General features: G+C 38.0%; 2 protein-coding genes across 5 annotated transcripts; both read right to left on the reverse strand.

The window, feature by feature from the left end:
- Nucleotides 1–4,525: 4,525 nt before the first annotated feature.
- On the reverse strand, nt 4,526–18,543 carry LOC142614304 (putative pentatricopeptide repeat-containing protein At5g08310, mitochondrial). 4 transcript variants are annotated; one of them, XM_075786895.1, is made up of 8 exons: nt 15,519–18,543; nt 14,942–15,070; nt 14,537–14,683; nt 6,459–6,546; nt 5,812–5,907; nt 5,650–5,726; nt 5,068–5,268; nt 4,526–4,867 (listed from the first exon to the last, which is right to left on the reverse strand). In XM_075786895.1, the coding sequence occupies exon 1, from the start codon at nt 18,230–18,232 to the stop codon at nt 15,695–15,697; it is 2,538 nt and encodes an 845-aa protein (XP_075643010.1). In that variant the 5' UTR covers nt 18,233–18,543; the 3' UTR covers nt 4,526–4,867; nt 5,068–5,268; nt 5,650–5,726; nt 5,812–5,907; nt 6,459–6,546; nt 14,537–14,683; nt 14,942–15,070; nt 15,519–15,694. The 4 variants fall into 4 exon arrangements, with proteins under 4 accessions (XP_075643010.1, XP_075643008.1, XP_075643006.1 ...); XM_075786893.1 differs by having other exon boundaries at nt 4,526–4,585; nt 4,702–5,268; XM_075786891.1 differs by having other exon boundaries at nt 4,526–5,268.
- On the reverse strand, nt 4,565–6,552 carry LOC142612266 (L-arabinokinase-like). Its single transcript, XM_075784380.1, has 6 exons — nt 6,421–6,552; nt 5,812–5,907; nt 5,650–5,726; nt 5,068–5,238; nt 4,702–4,867; nt 4,565–4,585 (listed from the first exon to the last, which is right to left on the reverse strand). The coding sequence occupies exons 1-6, from the start codon at nt 6,550–6,552 to the stop codon at nt 4,565–4,567; spliced, it is 663 nt and encodes a 220-aa protein (XP_075640495.1).
- Nucleotides 18,544–19,114: the final 571 nt, after the last annotated feature.

Here is a 19,114-nt window from a genome sequence, read left to right on the forward strand (position 1 = left end):
CCTTATCAGTTACCACTTACCACTACTAAGTTGGCTTTGTCATAGATCTGTCCACAGTATGCAGAATGCATGACTTTCGCTTATTATATGCTAGAGGAACAACTTTTTTTTTTCCATTATAGTGTGAGCGTCATAAATACTTTGCACTCATGGCCTACAAGATTTTTATTTTTATAAATAATACTAGAAATAAAAGCCTAGATAGTTAAATTCAAACAATTATCTACTAAAATCATACATACCGAGTGCAATGAATGTGGATTGGAGGGCAGATTAGAGCTAGTTAAAGAGCATGTGAACGCAAAACTAATACACTAAAAAACAAAAACAAAAAAACGGGTACAACCTTCATTTAAAGGATGCCATATACATATTTTATTCTTTTCCAGGATTCAGACGCATTGATGCAGACACAATAGGTGTCTAATGTACCACTTTGTACAACTCTTCAAAGCACTCTAATTTTTCAGACAGTCAATCAATTCATCTCAGAAGCAAAATTGGCGGTAAAAATTAAAAATGATAATTTTATTATTGTTATTATTATGCTGGAATGTGTTTATTGCCATACTCCCCAGATGTCCTGATCAGAGTCAATCATAATAAACCCTTAAAAAAATACTTAAATGTTGCCTAGAGACCTGATCTATTTCTAGTCTAGACCAGAATTGCTTCCCTTAATTATTTTATCCCACAAAGCTGACATTAGTTTGGCTTGTTGGGGACGAGGCGTATTTTCAAAAATCCAAAACTTCCCAAAGCCTGGTGATGAGCATAACCCGTCGCTTTTTTGTATCTTTGCTAAATCTGGAAATCAAACAGCATAGAGCTCATTGTTTCAGCCCAATATGGCTCATCTATAAACAACAATTAAATAACTAAATCACCATATAATCAGCGATATAATGGACTATGAACAACACATAAAAAAGCCACACAAAAGGTTAGAGAAAAGGATCTTTTTTTTCCTATGTAAATAGTGGAGTGGAGTTCAACCACAGATACTGAACCACAAAGGGTGCCAGTGCCACTAAGCTATCACTCGAAACCCCATAAAAGGTTAGAGAGAAGGATAATTCACTCTCAATCAACAAGGCCAGCTATAAAGTAAGAGAAACATGCTAGGGACGAGATCTTTTCAACCAACAAGCAGTATCTTCGTATGTGTGTAGCACCTAAGTGACCTGAAGGGTAACTTTCTCTTTTAAGGAAAAAAAAAAAGAACAAAATTACCTCAAGAATTTGTTCACTGCTTCGTAGACTGTTCCTGCCAACTGCACAAACAGTTCCACCGGAAGTAATTTTCGCTCCATATATTGTCCCCTCTGGATTTAGATAATTTACCATGCTGTATTTCCTGGACTAACTGTACAAGCCTATCTGTCCCATCCGAGCCAAGCCACAAACACTGTAGCTGAAGTGACACTGAACCATTTCATTCCTTTTATTCTATTTCAACACAGAAAAAAAATCAATAAGAAAATCAGAACTCCGCAATTTCACTAAGTTTTCTAAGATTATTATTATTATTTTTTCGTAAGTTCTTTTTTTTTTTTTTTAATTGGTTAGTTACACACACATCATATAAATCTTGAACCCATGACCTCATCTTCTACCTAACACTTATAAGGCAGGAGATGTCAATTGAACTAGAGCTTATTGACAGTAGGTTTTCTAAGATATCCAAACATTTATACAAAAGAAGATCAAGACAAAATTATCAAACTCATAATACCTCCTTTAAAGATATGATAAAACAACATGCTGGTGTTAGAAGCATAATGATAAATAAATCACCAAATATGGATCTGATCCTGAACAGAACAGAGACAGGATGAGACCTTCCAACATCCTACAACTCATTTGATATAACATAGTTCAGGTTTCATTGGGTTAGCAAGGTTAGGCTAATCAACCCTCCAACCCCATTTCAAGCCAAAAGATTTATGAAGTCCTAACATTTCTCTCTCTCTCTCTCTCTCTCTCTCTCTCTCTCTCTCAGAGGCTAGAATAACATTTATTTCTCTTCTCACAGAACTATTGATTTTCTTAATTTTTGAAGGTTGGAAGTCACCATGATGGTCAAATGGGCTGGCTTGACTTTCAAGTTTAAACTCAAACCAAGGCAAACTCAACTTGCCTATGGAATCAGTGAGCATATGCTGCTCCCCCAAACCTTGTGTTGATTGTCATATATCAGACCAGAACATAGATTCTACATATCCAGGCTACAACTTAAACAATTTGTTGTTGTACCATTTTTTCACAAGTAATATTGAAGAGGAGCTGTGCACACATAACGTACTCCCAAGTAATTACAAAGAGTGAAAGTCGTAATCCAAAAGAAAGAGAATTAATGAAATCTACAATGGAGCCAAAATATTGCATCATTCAAACAATGTTTTTATTTAAAAAAAAAAAAAATCAGCTGCATAACCGAGACATGCTCAAATCATCAGTCCTTGGACCTATTTCCAGCATTATTATTATTATTATTATTATTATTTTGATTGGTAAGCTACGCACTCATTCAATGGATATTAACCCCATGACCCAACTCTCTACCTAGCACTTGTAAGGTGGTGCCAATTGAGCTAGAGCTCATTGGGCTATTTCAATAATTTAAATTGCCATCACTTCTAGTAGTCAACCAATTATGTACGATAAAAATGACGTGATTATTTTTATGTGTATAAAGTTTAATTTTTTTAAGGATTACAAAGTTGGACCTCTGAAGTCCACTAGAACAGTTTACCTATTCTAGGTAGTTTTGTTCGTGAATTATTAAAAGCGTACTCACTACTCTCCAAACAATCAATTCCAGGATTCAAGTTTATCTAAGCATTTAATGAGTTACTTTTTTGTTTATTTCACGTAAAATTCCTCAGATCCATTAATAAAACACTCGTTCATACAAGGAATAGAAGGGGCTGAGTTTTATGGGTATAAATGCTCCATTAATTTGATTCCCCGGATGTCACTAGTCTCCCTTGCATTATTTCCGTCAATGAGGCTGCCTTTATATACATGCAGCAGTAGATTTCAAAAACCAAGCTTAACAATTTATCAAAACTAGAAATTTGTATATACCAGATACAATAGCTCACCAAGAGCCGTAAGTTACTCATCTGAAGTTGCCGATGTTAGAAGTGCTTTAAAGGCCTGTGAGTAAAGTAATTAAGCAAAGTAACTCAGCTGACATGTAATAATATAATCAACAGTTAAGTCATACAAGGTATCTGCTCCACATGATCTCTCAAGTCTTTTATGTCTTAAAGCGATTAAGTCCACAAAATGTGCTTAAAAAAGAAACCATAGTACAAATTTAAATGAAGAATATAATCCACGGACAGACACATGTAATATCAGTCAAAGTTATCACTACTTAGATTAAGCACATATGAGGCTGATCAGCACCAATGAGAGCACTGAGCTGTGGCCATCCTGTCTGGCTAAAAAAAACAATTTGATATATTAACCACAATTCAAGCGGAGATTGCTCCTCAGTAAGAATATCTCCTACGAGCTTCAGCTACAGTAATTTTCCAATAAAGTTATGTACAATGATGAGTTTTTTTACCTTAGAAAAACAATTAAGGAAGAGGAAAGCAACAAAAGAGGTAAATAGAAAGGAATGGAAAAATTACAATTTGATGTAGCATTTAGAAACCGAACAAATGATTATATGAGAAATCCAACTTCAAAGAAAAAAAGGATGGTAATATATATATATAAAGCTAAATTCTGGACCATGTAACACTCTCATAGATATACAAGAGCATTCAAATAAATTATTCATATTAAGAAACAAAGGGTGGTAAAAAAACATTTTAAAAAGCCCAAAAAAATTGATAAAGTACCGATTCTCCCCAAAGCTAAAACTTTTAGAAAATGATAAATTTAATTATTCAACATAATTCTCACAAAAATATAGATATTTTTCATTGCAAAGTTCAAATTCAAATATATGCAAAAATTCAAGGGGGTTAAAAATAATTACAACTTACTTTAAAAAGTTTTAAAGGATTGACACATATCAGGAACATTGCAATTATATGTATAACAGCCACACTTTATTGACTGTACTGTCGAGCAGAAGGTCAAACTTAAAAGTTACAATCACAAGACATCAAATCAACAATTGCAACCAAACCAGAAACTACCCATTGCACTTGACACTAGTGGTAACGGAATAAAGTGAGATTAGGGGATGTCAAAATTTTGAACTTTCACATGAGCATGCACACACCTGTGCATATGTGACAAACAGAGTTAAAGTAAAGCACAATTAACCTCAAATAATTGGAAAAAAAATAAAAATGAATTATACCACAATAGGTATTATTATTAAATCCTCTTTTGGATTGACAACACCATGAATCTCTAAATTAAAGTTCCTTTTCCATGAAGTAACATCTATATCAATCCGGTACTGATATTCTCCCTTTTGGATAAGTTTTGGCCTCAAGGAGAGGGGAACAGGGAGATTCAAACTAATGACCCCTGCTTCATGAGACATGATCTCTAACCAACTGTGCTAACCCTTGGGGTTCAATATTGACATTCATGATGCAACTTCAATTCTCTAAATATCAAACAAACAGTTAAAAACAATTACTAACCTTGACATGGAAATTTTCATATATAGGATGTTTAGCAGGTGCTCTACTATCAAACAAACAGTTAAAAACAATTACTAACGTTGACACGGAAATTTTCATATACAGGATGTTTAGCAGGTGCTCTAACTCCATAAGTACGCTTGGGATCAATAACTGTGACAGGATCGTGGTGATCAGCATATTGCTTCAAAAATGTCTCACCAAGCATGGACTCTGGAAGCACCTTTGCATAAAGAGCCTCATATCTGTGATTGATGTTTAAAAATCAAGAACCATGATTATCCCTGATTACCGGAGAACTGAAGGTGCCAATAAAAACTTGTGCAGAAAGAGGGGGGGAGACAGGCCACTAAACCTCAGAAATTAAATAATTCATTTAATCTCTTCACTAAGATTTGATAAAGAATTAGAGTCACAAGAAGGAAAGCTTTCTAAAGGACAATACCCGTGAGGTGAAAGGTTACATAAGTAATCTAATGAAGCTTCATCTTCCAATAGTTCAACACCAACATCATCCAAATCGTCAAGGTTTAGCCCATCACCATTAGGTAATGACCAAGACAAGATCGAAGATGCAGTAGACTTTATCATCTTTCGACCCACATAGGTACCAACTCTGATGGATCAGTAGTCTGCACCACCCATGCTGCCACCAAAATACCCTCAAACTTTGCATTCAAAAACTTTCAAAAAAAAAAAAGGAGAATGAAAGAGCATAAATAAATTATGATTATACAGGATAGCAACTGCTGCACCAAGATAAAGGGATTAAGATATTAAATTCATTTGATAATGTTTACATGAAAGCACAATTAATCATCATGATAATGAATATATGGATACAGGATGGAAGGTGAAGAAGAATGATCTAGGATAGTATGAAAGAAAAGGAAGATTACAACCATAGGATTATATTTGCAATCTCAACTCAGCAAACTCATCCGTAAAAATTAAAAAAACACGCATGATAAACTTATGTCAACACAAATCAGGAGAATGGAGATAAACATATTAAAGGACCATTTACCTGTGTCTTATTCCTGAATCAATTCCCCAAAATTGGATGTGGGAGGGAATTTGTACAAGCCCAACTATCTCAGCAGGCTGCATAGATTCAATTTTAGACATCAATTTTTTATCTGTAAAACAACCATAGTAGAGTAGCTTTCTACAGAACTAATATGCGTACCTGGCACACCATTGCAAGAAGTTTGTTGGCTTCACCACATGCTGAAGTCATCTGGTCCATCACACCACATGGAGCTCCAACAAAGTGATTCTCAACCTAATAAACAAAATTAAATAACAAATGAAGTAGCATAACATGCTCAAGGTACATAAAAATTAAATAATCTATGATTAAGGGAAGAATATCAATCTGAAGGTTCTGCTAAAGAGTCAGACCTTTTGGCAGAGCAAAGCAAGATCTCGTGGCAAAGCGTAGAAGAAGAATTAAGGTTTTTTTTTTTTTTTTGTTAATAGCAAAGAAGAAGAATTAAGTTGATTAAGCATTTCCCTAAAATTTCTGGGTACTTCAAATTAAATTTCAAAGACTTGAATGTTCAAGATATTAATTGTTGTCTATTTGATGTGGGCTTTTGAGACCTCTTAATTACAGACGAGTACAATTTTATTTGTCTTTATAAGTAGATTTAGTGTTTGATGTTTTACTCAACTACAACTAAACCCATTCTTATTATCTAAGGCATATGTAGGGATGTACCACATACAAGATATATATAGAATTTTTTTTTATAAGTAAATAAAAAGATGTCAAAAGATTGAGTCCTAAAAAGACAGTTCTCAAAGTTTGGAATATTTGATATATAAAATTACCATGAGCAGCAGCTATGGCAGCCATGCTAGCAACCTCCACAGAAGCAGAAGATGATACACCTTTGCCTTCTGGGACAGCAGAAGAAACCTGCATGTTCATAGTATTGAGACAATAGTAATGGACTTCATAGGTACTTAACTTCAAAGCTGATGAAATACATTGAACACTAATAAATTCACAACGTCAACCTCATATAAAAGAACATATTCATAAGCATAAAAGACTAGGAAAAGTTTCGTACCAAAAAAAAAAAAAAACTAGGAAAAGAAACTGCATTGGTTTTTGGAATAACTAAGTATTAGTAGCAGCCACATAATTAAAATATCATGAGAAACAAAGAAGTGATCCACAGTAGAGAGAATATTGAAGTATATATTAGAAAAGCAAGATCGTGCAGAATGGCTTTATACCAAAGTAAGCATGATACAAACTCAACTGAATCTTATCAAGATAATAAAGCAAAGTAAGTGGATTGGTAGCCTAAAATATATAATGGTCAAATTTTTGGAATGTAACATCAAAAGCCAAGTTTAAAGCCTAAGAATAAAATAATTCTACACAAAGCAAGGTACCAGAAAAGGTGTATCATAATCAAAGCAGCAAGCCAGAAATGAGCTAACTCAAAATTTAATGAAGGCAAGGAAACAACTAAGAAAGGCCAACATGACAAATGGAATATATATATATATATATATATATATATATATATATATATATATATATATATAAGTCTTCATGGTCTTTGAAAACAGCTTTCAAAACAGACTACCATGTTAAGACCATAGAACAAGTCTATGGAATCAACAAAGAGTACGAAACGTGCTACTTGTTATCCCCTTCAGCTATCCAGAAGCACAAAGACAAAGGACATAACTTCCTACACATAGGATTAGTCCAAGTTGGAGTGAAACCACTCACCAGAAGAGGTTTGAACAGCTCAATCCTCATGGCCCTTAGAGATGCTCGTCACATTAGATTCGACGACAGCCTCCTAGGAACCATAGAAACCAATCTTAGTAACGGACCCATACATTTTAACTGTTTCCCAGATTTTAGCATCTTTCTCCATGACAGCACAGTTATCAAAGCCCTCACACTCAATATCAAGACCCATGGAACCCTCATGACACAGGGAACCAGTCAGATCGCCTTGATATACAGAGTTTACTACAAGTGCATGAGAACGAACATGAATGTTGGAGCACTTGATAGGAGACAAAAGGGTGAGACAACCCTCATCCAGACCACTGACCCTAGCGCCAAGATTAGGATTCCTAGAACCCTCAAATGGTCTGAAATCACTTTCCCAGCCAATTGGACTTTAGAGAATGAGAACCATACTCTACAGATCCAAAACCCAGCCCAGAATCCAGATCTAGAATTTGTCCAACAACTAGCCGACGGCAAGGTTAGGTTAAGTTTCGACAGATCTAGGCTTAGCACTCCTCTAGATTATGAGTGTAGGCAACCTCTGGACACATCCCGGTTTAGATCTCCAACCGATCTACATCAGCCCCATAGGCAATCACCTATCTACCTTAGAGATAGACCTGCATCCCAGTGTAGCTCAACCAGACCTTTAGGATCACCTTTCCCAAGGTCTAGAAGAGACTTAGGTGTCCAACTTCAGGGAGTTAGAACCAATTCCCAACTCACCACACCTTGCTACACAGCCAAACAGGATTCGATTGTCAATGAGGAAGACGATCGTGAGCAATCCCCCCCATCCCCATCTGGAACTGATATGGAACAGCCTCCAGATCAGCAAGAAGAATCTCTGAATATCTTGGTGTTAAACAGAGAATTCGTTCCTGATCTAGAAGAATTAGGTAAGGAGTTTAGTTCTGAGGAAAACAGGACTAAAAGAGAAGCCTACAAAGCCAATTATACCAGGGATAAAAAAGAAAAAGTATTTGAAGCATGGACGGCATTCATGAGGGAAATATCCCGTAATGTCCCCTTTTTCATATACTTCGAAAGGTATTTTGGCCAGCACAAGTAGTTTTGTGTCCTCACTAGAACCTGGACCATAGAAGGACCCAATGCAACCAAGGATGTTGTTAGGTCTAGCCATCCACCCCTAGAAGCCATAACCTTCAACCATCGCAAGACGGAGATAATAGCCTCTCCCTTCAAAGCCACCACCGATAGACACCAACCAGTTGACAAGGTTATTGAGCAGAACAACTATACCAACCAGTGTCTAAATGTCATAGGAAAACAACTTGACAGAATAGAAGATAGGATCGATAACAAGGTCATCCTCCAGCCAGGAAGCTCTAGTAAGCCGACCCAAGCCCTTGAAAAGCCTTTAGTCAAGTTACCCACAGCTAGACACACCAGCCTTAGTTATCCTAAGGATAAGACAGCCTTAGAAATAGTCACCCAGAAGCTGGATGAACTTGTGAAGAAGGAACCTTCATCAGTTAACGTTCTAGACATCCAATCAACCTCTAGCAGTTCTAGCTAAGCCTCTGACCAGGAGTTTGAACAATTAGAAAACCAGTTTCAGGATTTGGAAGTAAAACGGCTTTACCATCCCGATCCAACCAGCTCAACCAAAAATTGGTATCCTAGACCTTCACCCCCTGACCTCCGGTATGAGGAAAGGAATGTTAGTAATCAATTCTCAGTATCTTCTGGTAGACTCTGTGAATGGAACATAAATGGTTTATCAGAATAGGAAATCCTAAACAAAATCCAGCATATGACTATGGTAGCCAACAACTACCTGGACGAAGGCCGTCCCCATAAAGAAGTCATTGAAATGATGGCATTAGGATTTACAGGCAAACTCCAGCAATGGTGGAACAATTGCCTTACTGAAGTGTCTAAAGAAGACATCAAGTACGCCATCCAGAAAGATGAGGAAGGAAACCCCATCATCAATGAAATTGAACAAGGAATTCCTGATGGAGTCAATACCCTGATTTATACAATCATGAAACACTTCATAGGAAAACCCAGCAATATCACAACTAGGATTTATGAGCAGCTGAGTAACCTTAGGTGTAAAACCCTAGGAGATTACAAGTGGTATGAAGACGTCTTTACCACTAGGGTCATGCACAGGAGAGATTGTAATTCTCCATTTTGGAAGGAGAAATTTATTAATGGTTTACCAACCCTCTTCAGCCAGAAGGTTAAGGAAACCCTTTGCAGCCCCTTAGGTGTCATTGACTATGATAACCTAACCTATGGAGACATCTCTAGCACCATTCGAAGTGAAGGAATGAAGATGTGCAGGGATCTCAAAATCCAAAGCCATATCAACAAGAACAAAGCCAAGTACGAAATAGGACATTTCTGTACACAGTATGGCTTACCCTCAGTCAAACCTTCCAAAAGGAAATCCAAGCACAAAGGAAAGGAATCCTTTGAAAAATCCTATAAGAAGAAAGCAACCAAGTATTATAGAAAACAGAAGTACAGGACTAATGATTTCTATAAGAAAGGAAAATCCAAGGAACCCATTCCACAAGCATCAGGCAAATGCTACAACTGTGGAAAGAAAGGTCATTTCAAGAATGAGTGTAGAGCTAAAGCCAAATCCCTTATAAATACCCTCATTAGTGACTAACCCAGCAAAAATGAGATCTTCAAGTTACTAGAACTTGACCGCTCAGACAGCGAGTCATTCAACAGTGCTAGTGACAGTGAGCTTAGGCAGATTTACAAGTCATCCTCTGATTCCTCTAGTACCAGTACCTCTAGTGGCCCGGATGAACCCACACCATGCAAAGATGGTTGTTGTAGGAACAAAACCATCAATGTGTTGAACAGGCAAGAAGAGCTTCTTTTAGACCTCATAGAGGCTATAGAAGATCCTGTCATCAAAGCTCAAAAGCTTACCCTTTTCCACCAAACCTTAGTCAAGGAAACCAGCAAGCCTGCCCTTAAAATCCAGCAACCTAAGGTAGACTTAGAGCAAATCTACAATAGGTTTACCCTGTCCAAGAAGGAAGTTACGGTCAACGACCTTCAAAGAGAAATTAAGGAAACCAAATCAGAAGTTAAAACCCTAAAGCAAGAATTAACCATTCTTAGGGTCGATTATGATCTCCTTAATCGAAGAATCCAACTTTTGGAAAACACTTCTAATCAAAGCAATGAGGAAGGTCCCTCAGATGATGAAGTTGACCAAACAGTTAACCCTACAGCTGACCTTATCCAGGAACCTAGCAAAGAGTTGTTCTTAGATACCATCAGTAGGATTAACTTCCATAAATGGCATTCCAAAGTCAGGATTGTCATCAGCAAAGATTTTGAATTTGAGGTCATTGCCTTAATTGATTCAGGTGCTGATCTTAATTGCATTCAAGAATGAATCATTCCCTCAAGATACTTCAAAAAGTCTAAGGAGAGATTAACATCCGCAAGTGGCGGAAGAATGCAAATTGATTTCAATATCCCACAGGCTGAGGTTTGCCAAGGCGGCATATCCTATATGACAAAATTTGTCCTTGTCAAGAACATGACAGATAGAGTCATCCTAGGAAACCCTTTCTTGTGTTTATTGTACCCTTTCATCACAGACACTGAAGGAATCACAGCCCATCCTTTTGATCAGTCTGTCAAATTTGAGTTTATGAGAAGCCCAGAACCTTGGGAGGTTTGCTCCCTCCAGAAAGCTTCCATATCAAAAACTCTCAGTACTATCACCATTCTCCCATCTCATAATCAAGCCCAGCATCTTGATTCAGCCAAAACAATTGATCACCCCTTTGACTCCAATCAATTGTCATCATGCATTCATCATGAAAATATTTGCATCTCTGCATCCATCAGTTTTAAAAGCAAAAGGGTTTTTAACAATTATTTGAAAATCTCAAATGATCCAAACCTTTCTTCGCAGGATAAAGAAAAAGCAATATTTAATACCACTAGTGAGTGGAAAATGACTTCTTCAGCAAAGAAGAAGGGCAAGGGGAAAGTACCCGCAAGGGACTATCCTCAAGACAAAAGACTACCAGCGGGACAGTCTTTTGTAAAGCATGAAGGCGCATCCTCTACCAGCCATAGAGGAGCAATATCCCTTCAGGAAATTGTCCCTACAAAGGTGACATATTCCAGTGGTAATATGGCTATTATCCTACAGGAAGTTTTATTCAGGAAATACCATTTCAAAAATGGAGCCTATACAAATTTGCCAGCCTCCATTAAATTTATCCTTGATAACCTACAGATGGCCTTTACCCAAAGCAGCAATAAACTTTTCCAAAAAACCCTCAAAGCACTAGAAATCCACCTAGTAAACCTTGAGGCAGGAAACCTATCATTCCCTAGTCAACTCTTTGGCAAAGAGGATATCCATTCCATGGATAAAAAGACTATCATGGGCACCAACTATGCTAGACTCAGTCTTAAGACTCAGTCTACCTTAAGAAGTGTTGTTGCCAACTTACTTCCTGAGATACAAACCAGTATTTTAGGATCCAAGGCAATGTTCGAATCTTCTGATGAATGGTTTGAGCATTTCAAGGTGTTGATCACCACTCCTTATCCATATGCAAATTTAGGAGATACAGGTGATAACCCAGTGCAGAATGAGTGGGAGAAGCATTTTGGGAACAGTCTCAGAGTATATGAGCAACATCTTCCTTTTCTAGGACTCCTCATAAACTTTGAAGTAGAACCTGACAAGGACCCCAGCTGGTTATCAAAAATGTTCGAATATGGCTTCATAAAAATGATCAAACTATCAAGCCATAACCAGATCAGCCAGTTTCCCCAAATCATCCAACAGGTTGTGAAACAAGTCAAAAGTCCTTTTGTTTCTATCAGATGCTGGAGCACAATCCCACAATGGGAAAGAAACAACTGGATGACAGTCCAACCATCCACTCATCTAGTCCTCATTAATGGCCATACCCATCAAGGGCCCTGGTATGAAGGAGATTCTCACTTATCATATAGTTTTCCCTACACTCTTGCAGAATGCTGGAAAAAACATTCCACCAATGAAATCCTTGATACTGTGCAAGATTTATGGAGAGACTACCATCATGTTGGTAACACAGGAAGAATTTCCGTTTTCACCAACAAACCATACTCCACTGCTATTCCAAATCTCCACAGGGTTGACTACATGAATCTCAACCGGTTCATCACAAAGGAACCAGTTTATGAGCCATTGATATATTGTGGACTTTGCAACCATTATGCCAGTTATCACGAGCACAATTTTGATGACAATTCCCCATGGGATCCTTATGATGGGTATCCATCAGATGCTCCTGATACTAACTAAAGCATCCTGACCCAGCAGTTCAGGATAAGATAGCAATCCGGTTACTATTCAAAATCAGCACCAGCCACTGATATGAACAGTACCCGCATCATGAACAGTACCAGCACCCAGCAGATTCCCCGACAGGTTACTATTTCAACAGTGACCGAATCCAGAAAAGCAAGGGGACAAATCACTGTAGCATGAACAGTGAAAGTTTTACTGTTCACCGACATAATCATCCGGAGTTCCTGTTGCTTTCGGTGGAAACAACTTTCACCTCAGTAAAAGCAATTTACTCTCCGTAATTTCAGCAGTCTTCAGCCAGCATCCAAGGCTCCATCCAGCCTATATAAAGAAGCCAAGACTCCAGTCTTCAGCAGGTCCAATTGTATCAGCAACAATTGATTAGCAACCTCAGAGGTCCAATTTTGTGAGAAAACAAGGTCCAGCCTTGAGAGCACCAGCAACTCCAAAATTCCCTCCTCTTCCAGCAAAGAGTATCAACAACCCAGTTTTATAATCCAGTGACTCAGTCAAATACCTCATTCGGTATTAGTCATTTGTAACCATATAGCCTCAGTCGGCTTTCATTTGTATTACTTTCCGCACACTGGCCTCAGTCGGCCTTATCTTGTAACTTACCCCCCTTTTGGTATCAGAGCCAAGTTTGGCCCGGTCGAGTTGTAAGTTACTGTTTATCATTTAATCAAGTTGGTCGGCACTGCCGCCATAGTTATCAGATTATTTTGGCATTATAATTATTTTGAATTATTTTATGGATATATCTCCCATACCCCATATTTTGTTTTACATCTATTTCATGATAACTCTACCATTCCCTTTTATTTATTTCTTCGTCTGCTATTACTTCATCATTTTCTATTACATCTGCAAATGGTAGGCTGAGCCTCCTTCTAACCATTCTATTTGTTATTCTGTGATTATTTGTTCAGATTAACCTTTGCTTCTCTGTTATCCCGATTCTTCCTATTTTTGTGTTTAGCCCTAAAAGTTTGTTGCAAATTTATATACCTGTGAGATTTGTTACCAAAATCTGTGGTGTTCTCTGTTCTTTAAAGAGGCCGAAAATCTTCCTAGGTTTGGTTTGGTCAGCCCGTTGTAGCCGAGAGAAGGCGTGTTAGGGTGGTCCCCATTTTTGGAGGAGAGTCCGGCGGAAAGGAGTTCACAGATCAGGTGTCTATCCCATAGTTGTATACTTGTGCTTCAGATCTAAATGTTAGATCCAGAAGTTTGAGGATAAAAGTGACTAGGTTGTAATCGTTGGTTTAAACTTGTAACCCCAGAATCATGAATAGGTTGTTTAGAAGTTACTCTTCTACCAACAGTAGATGTTCCCAACCCACATCCATTCCTGATATCCCAGCAGATGTAGAAGCAATTAATTCGGAGTCTTATGAGCTATCCGATCTAGATCTAGACATAGGAGATTGGAATATCCCTAAAGTTTCCACCAGCCAATTACCGGAAGTTCTCCGTGGCCAGAGTTCTCACGCTCCGGACGAGGAGTAAGGAACGGCTCTTGTATGGCCGGCGCTCGATGGCGTGTAATTGTGCGGTACCAGGTTTGATCCTCACCTCGGCATGTCATGCCCTAAAGGCGGTGCTGAGGGCGGCCCAGGCGGGGTTCGTTTACGCCCATAACGGTATTGCGATTAAATGCGGCGCCCTTAAGTGGGTATGCTGTCCTGCGTAAGTCGCGTTGAGCCTTTTGGTATCAGAGCCAATATATTGGCGTTGAGCCAATATATATTAATATATTAATATATATATTAATATATATATATATATATATATATTAATATCAAGTATCCTATATCCACTCACATATTGGGCACTTTTAAGGACACAAAAAAAATTAGCAAAGTATTCCTTTGCTTTTTCATATGATATTGGCTGGTCTCCGTCCATAAAATCAGAGAAATCCATATCAAAGGTTAGTCCACGATTGCTCAGTTCTGAACCATATGATACCTGATTTGGCCAAAATGTGGAGATAACACATATTTTAATAGAATCAGATACATATAATAAACCCATGTAAACATATTTTTTCTGTGACAAAAAACACACTTTAAGTCATAAGCTCCACGCCTATTGTGACTAAATTTCAATCACTCAAAAAAGAAAAAATTAAATCCCTCCTCACTATCCCAAGGAAGAAGAAAAGTCAACCAACTTCTATAAATGAAAAAACTGGAAAAAAGATAATGTCTATTTAAAGACTCATACTACAATTTCCAGAACAGGTGTCAATCCTTGTCCTTTGGCTTGCTGCCAAGCCAGGGCATGCTTCCAAAGCCTATGTTTACTTGGATGATTCATTTGCATAGCAACATGGCAGGCTTCTCTTATTGGCATCTACAAGAGAGCAGACAAAAAGAAAAAGTTAGGGGCAGAGGAAGAGGGAAGGGGAACATGTCATGAAGGAACTTCAAAAAAAATAATAGAAAACAATAGCACCAGTTCTTTGACATTAGACAAACTTATTAACGGAATTGTATTTGATTCTATAAATTTTTCATAAAAAGATTCATAAATGACTTTTGCATCCAACTAATGGATTGAATTTGATTGAAAACATCTTCAGTTTACATTGAACAATAAATGATCCATGTCCTATATTTACATCCACATGTAGAACTGTTTTCATTTAAATTCTATCCGACTAAAGGATTAATAAATTAAGGATACTAAATCATTTCATATTCAGTGTTCTTTATATAATTCAAATCAATAATAATGAAAAAGAATGACAGGATTTTCCCAAGACAAACATGAGTCACTTGGTGATGTGAGAGTCACAAACCCCAAAGGTAGGTCGATTATACAGAGCCTTCCCTGCCGAAAATAATTCACCATCCAAATTTAAGCTGAGAAGGACATATTGCTTTCTTTAACCTGAGCACCCCAGTTCTATACTAAAAATTTCCTTGAGCATATCTGTGCTATCTTAGTGACTCCTAATCAATCAATAAGTTCATGTCAACCTTCATCTTTGACGTCTGAACAGCATATTTTAGGAATTCTACCCTCTGCAATAAGATTTCTAACTCTTGAAGAAGTCCTGGCATCTTCCGACAACTTAAGTACTGCATCTCTAACAATAAGGCAGTTCTTATCCAGTGGATCTGGAAAGTTTCCTTTCCCAGCCATCTCCTTTAAAATTTCAAAAGCCAAGGGTAGGTTAAGATTACATAGAAAACTACTCATTAGTGCTACATAGACAAAGGTGTCAGGTTCCATTTCCTTCTCTTGCATCTGGTGAAGATATACAAGTGCCGTGTCAGGCCTACCACACTTACAAAGACCATGAATGAGGGCCATAAAAGCGATATTGTTTGGAGAACACCCTTCTCTTCCCATTTCATTCCAAAGCACCAGTGCGTCATCAGGTCTTCCAGCATTGCATAACCCATTCATCAAAGTAGTGTAAGTAATCACATTAGGCTTTCTATCTTCCACAAACATCCGGGAAAGGAACAGCATGGCCTGATCAACATCACCATTTTTGCACCATCCATCTACAAGCAGATTGTAGGTAATGACTGAGGGGACAAGCCCCTTGACCTCCATCTCATGCAGAATATCTTCGGCTTCGGAAACTCTCTTTGCCTTACAGAGCCCACTTATCAATATGTTGTATGCAACCACATCAGGACAATAGCCACGAGAACAAATGTCCTGGAATAACTCCAAAGCTCGATCCACTTCTTGAGTTTTGATTAAACCATCTATGGCTGCAGAATAGGGAATTATATCAAGGAGGAAACCTTCTTGAACCATGCTAGCAAGAAATTTGCAAGCTTCTACTGCTCTCCCATGTTTGCATAGCCCTTTTACAAGCAAGGTAGAATGTTTTGTATATGGTTCATATCCACAAACACGCATCTCTTTCACCAGATCAAGAGCTGCGACAACATCTTCCCTTCTACATAGGCACCCAAATATAGAGTTGTAGGTAAAACGGGTTGGTTCAAATCTTGACAGCTTCATCTCTCTGAAAAGCTCATAACTTTCTTCCAATCTATTTGAATTGCACAGACCATCAATTAAATTTTTATAAATCATTATATTTGGTGCACAACCAATTTGCTTCATATGCTGGAAAATGTTAAGTGCTGAGTCCAACTTACCAGTCCTGAGTAGACCATCAATAACAATACTAAAAGAAGTGGTGTCAGGGCAAATGGCTTTCTTAACCCTTGGGAGTTTATGTTCCACAACATCAGCATCATATTGATCCCCCATCATTGCCCTGAGCAAGAGAAAAGCTATATCGATTGAGTTGTTATTAACAAGAGCATTCAGAACAGAATTGTAAAGCAAACTCATAGCTTCCTCGTCAATATCTTCTTGCATTTCCTCAAGTAATTGGAACATTTTGTTCTCTTCAGAGAAAGATGTCATAAGCTTTGTAAGTACTTGAACATCGGGATGAATTCCCAACTGCTTCATTTCTGAAAACAAATGTAAGGCTTTCTCCAGCTCCTTAATTTTACAGAGTCCTCCTATGAGCACATCATATAGTGAAACATCAGGATAGTAACCTGATTGCTGCATTTTATCAAACAATTGAAGGGCCTTATCCACTCTGGATTCCTTTACAAACCCATGAATCAGAACGCGAAAAGTCTTCTCATTCAGCATAATATTATGGTCTTCCATTCTCTCAATCAATTCAAAGGCCTTATCTACCTCACCCCACTTGCTAAAAGACAAAACTAAGATAGAGAATACGTGCATGTCGACCCACTCCCGCTCATTCATATCATTGAAAATGCTCAGAGCTTCTTCAAACTTGCCAGCATTGCAATAGACTTGTAACACCGGGGTCAACGTGTATTTACTGAATTTCCAACCATAATCGTGCATCTCTTTCATTCGCATTTCAATTAAATCAACTGAATTAGACTTAGATAAAGCCTCTAACAAACAATTATAGCTATAGTCATTGGGAACGCAAAGACCCATCATTCTAGCTTGATCAAACAATACGTTAGCTTCATCAAACAGTCCTACACTGCCCAAACACCTTACTAGATATCCCAGAGCTCCTGGAGACATGGAACAACGCAAATTTACAATATCCATGGCTATGGCTCTCAGTGGGGCAATTTGTCGAGCACGTGATAGGATTGAGGCCATGGCATTATAAGTATAACAATTGTGCTTATAACCACGTTGATTTGAGGCCCAAGTAAAGAACATGTGAGCTATTTTCCAACTCTTGAGGCAATTTAGCACACTTTCAACGACTTGGGTGGTGAGTCTTGGTGAAAGGCTATCGAGTTCTGGGTTGTGTGGGGAAAATGGTTTCTTGGTGAAGATGGAAATGAAGCCATTTGTAATGCTGGTGAGGTCAGAATGAAAAGATGAGTCATAAATATTAGCATGAGTTTTGGTGCAAATGGGTCTGTGAGTGTGAGAGAGGTTCTTGGTGAAGAGAAGTGAAAGCAGAGCACAAGGTCTAATGGATTTACGAAGATTATTACGTGCTTCTGTGATTTTTGGTAGTGCCATAGCTTTTCATACAAATGGAAAAAACCCAAAGGCTCGGGAATCCGATTTTCTTTCTTAAGACCCAAAACCCCAAAGGATCGGATTTCTGAAAATCTGATTGAGAGAGAGAGAGTGAGAACCCGAAGTGGAGAAGTACAGTCCGGGCCGATTTCCCTCGCCTGTGACCTTCGCCGCCGCCGCCTGAAGCCTTCGCCGATGGGTTCCCGTTGCTTCACCGCCTGGGTTGCTTCGTTGTGGGTCTCTCGGTTTGCTTGGTTTTGTTGATTCGTTGTTTCTCTCTGGTGGTTGTGTTTGATTGTTGGAGATGAAGAGTTTTTGTAAATGGGTTTGGAAGAATTTTTTTTTTGCATTTAACATTATTTTTGCAATATTTTAGTTAGTTGTCATGTTTGCAAAATTAGGCAAAAATAGCAAAATAACTCTCAGTTTCTAATTATATAGTTAGCAGGCCCGGTTTCCAAACTATATCATTTACTAACATCTCGATTCTCAGAGGCTTGATTTTAGGCCTAAAATTCGAGTCTTTGAGACTCGGTTTTTGAGTGTGATGTGGCGTTTTCTCCAGGTGGCATCCACCTGGAAATCGAGTCTTAGACACTCGATTTTTAAACCGAGTATTAGAGACTTGATTCTTGCCACGTAAACGCCACTTAGATCTCGAGTTTTAAAGACTCGATTTCCATTTTAGGAAACCGAGTCTCATAAACTCGATTTTTAAGTGGGGTCTTTCCCCAGCCTTGGGTCCCATCTGTCACTTTCATGTCCATCTGGTTGTCTGGTTTGGTCTGAAATGTTCAGTCTGGTCTGGAATCTTCAGTAGTGTAATGGTGGAGTCTTCAGTAATGTAATGGTTTCTGAGAGTAGGTAAGTATCACGTGAATT

This window comes from Castanea sativa, chromosome 10, assembly GCF_040712315.1.
Source record: "Castanea sativa cultivar Marrone di Chiusa Pesio chromosome 10, ASM4071231v1".
Taxonomy (NCBI): Eukaryota; Viridiplantae; Streptophyta; class Magnoliopsida; order Fagales; family Fagaceae; genus Castanea; species Castanea sativa.

Excerpts from the sequence above, each read along its gene's own strand:
- LOC142612266 (XM_075784380.1), bottom strand. The coding sequence starts at position 6,552 with ATGCAGGTTTCTTCTGCTGTCCCAGAAGGCAAAGGTGTATCATCTTCT. Across the intron at positions 5,727-5,811 it reads TTCTTGCAATGGTGTGCCAG|CCTGCTGAGATAGTTGGGCT; the intron begins GTACGCATATTA and ends GAATCTATGCAG. Across the intron at positions 4,868-5,067 it reads TGTAACCTTTCACCTCACGG|ATATGAGGCTCTTTATGCAA; the intron begins GTATTGTCCTTT and ends CATCAATCACAG.
- LOC142614304 (XM_075786892.1), bottom strand. The coding sequence starts at position 18,232 with ATGGCACTACCAAAAATCACAGAAGCACGTAATAATCTTCGTAAATCC.